This window comes from Diadema antillarum, unplaced genomic scaffold, assembly GCF_040938485.1.
Source record: "Diadema antillarum isolate AM-2024a unplaced genomic scaffold, OU_Dant_1.0 seq00001494_RagTag, whole genome shotgun sequence".
In the NCBI taxonomy this organism is placed as follows: Eukaryota; Metazoa; Echinodermata; class Echinoidea; order Diadematoida; family Diadematidae; genus Diadema; species Diadema antillarum.
In genome coordinates this window covers 310,537-312,029 of record NW_027272231.1, presented here as the reverse complement: position 1 = coordinate 312,029, position 1,493 = coordinate 310,537, and the positions used below count along the sequence as shown (strand labels likewise).

General features: G+C 51.2%; 1 protein-coding gene across 1 annotated transcript; it reads left to right on the top strand.

Annotated features, from left to right (window-relative positions):
- Positions 1-369: 369 nt before the first annotated feature.
- On the top strand, positions 370-1,272 carry LOC139710031 (uncharacterized). Its single transcript, XM_071621980.1, has one exon. The coding sequence runs from the start codon at positions 370-372 to the stop codon at positions 1,270-1,272; it is 903 nt and encodes a 300-aa protein (XP_071478081.1).
- The last annotated feature ends 221 nt before the right edge of the window (positions 1,273-1,493 follow it).

Here is a 1,493-nt window from a genome sequence, read left to right as displayed (position 1 = left end):
CGCCGTTGCATCAGACCGCACGATATTATGTGATTTGTCAACTGGATTTCCTCGTCCATACATCCCAGCCCCTCATCGCAAGGCAATCTTTCACTCCCTTCATCAACTCTCTCATCCAGGAGTAAGAGCAACGCAGAAACTGGTCACTGACAGATTTGTTTGGAACGGCATCAATCGTGACGTTCGTTCATGGGCCAAAACATGTCTACAGTGCCAACGCAGCAAAATTCATCGCCACAACAAAGCACCCCTCGGCACTTTCTCATCGCCCGATGCACGATTCGACCACGTACACATCGACATCGTCGGCCCACTCCCTACATCCAACGGTCACACATACCTCCTCACATGTGTCGATCGATTCACGCGATGGCCAGAAGCCTTCCCCATGAGCGACATCACAGCCGAAACAGTCGCTCGAGTCTTCGTCACTCACTGGGTCGCACGATTTGGCGCACCATCGACCATCACAACAGAGGTCGCCAATTTGAATCCAATCTCTTCAACGCTCTCACTACGCAACTCGGATCCACTCGCATTCGCACAACGGCATACCATCCGACATCGAACGGCCTCGTCGAACGCCTGCATCGTCAACTCAAAGCCTCTCGCATGGCACACGACCACGCCAAATGGACCGAGACACTACCACTCGTTCTCCTCGGCATTCGGACCGCAGTGAAGACAGACATAGGCTGCTCAGCTGCAGAGCTTGTCTATGGGACAACGCTACGACTACCAGGCCAGTGCATCACCAAGCACGAACAGACCACGACGGACATCGACCCTTCCGACTACGTCCAACGTCTACGTAAGTTCATGCAGGACATGCACCCGCCATCAACACGCACTCAACACAAACCGACATTCATACACAACGACCTCAACACATCTACACATGTTTTCATTCGCGATGACACCGTGAGAAAACCACTACAACACCCATACAGAGGTCCCTTTCCAGTCATTCGGCGTGCTGACAAGTTTTTCGTGATCGACTACCACGGCAAACACGACACCGTCAGCATCGACCGCTTGAAACCAGCATTCATAGAAACGGACATCATTCCCGAGCCATTGCCTCGCCGCACCACACGACCACCCGTGACTACAAACACTCAACGCACGACACAACCTGCCACGCCCCCTTCCAACCCACCTCGCACCCCCACCTCACTCTCCAACCAAACGACCACGGAAATCAAGAAAACACGCTCCGGTCGTCACGTGCGATTTCCCACAAAATACGTCGACTACTGTGATAACGGTTGAAGAGACAATTTTGTTTCTTACGAATCCAGCTTGTTGTTTTCTAAGTCATTGTACATATTATTTTGTTACTCTCGCTCACCTGCGAACATTCTACTCTATTTTTTTACACTCATCGATTGCTCCTGCATCTCATTTCGCAGCAATCTAGGGGGGAGCTACTTGTAGCAGCACAATGAGTCACACTTTCATTTTCTCGCACTACTAAGAATTGTTTTCGTCCA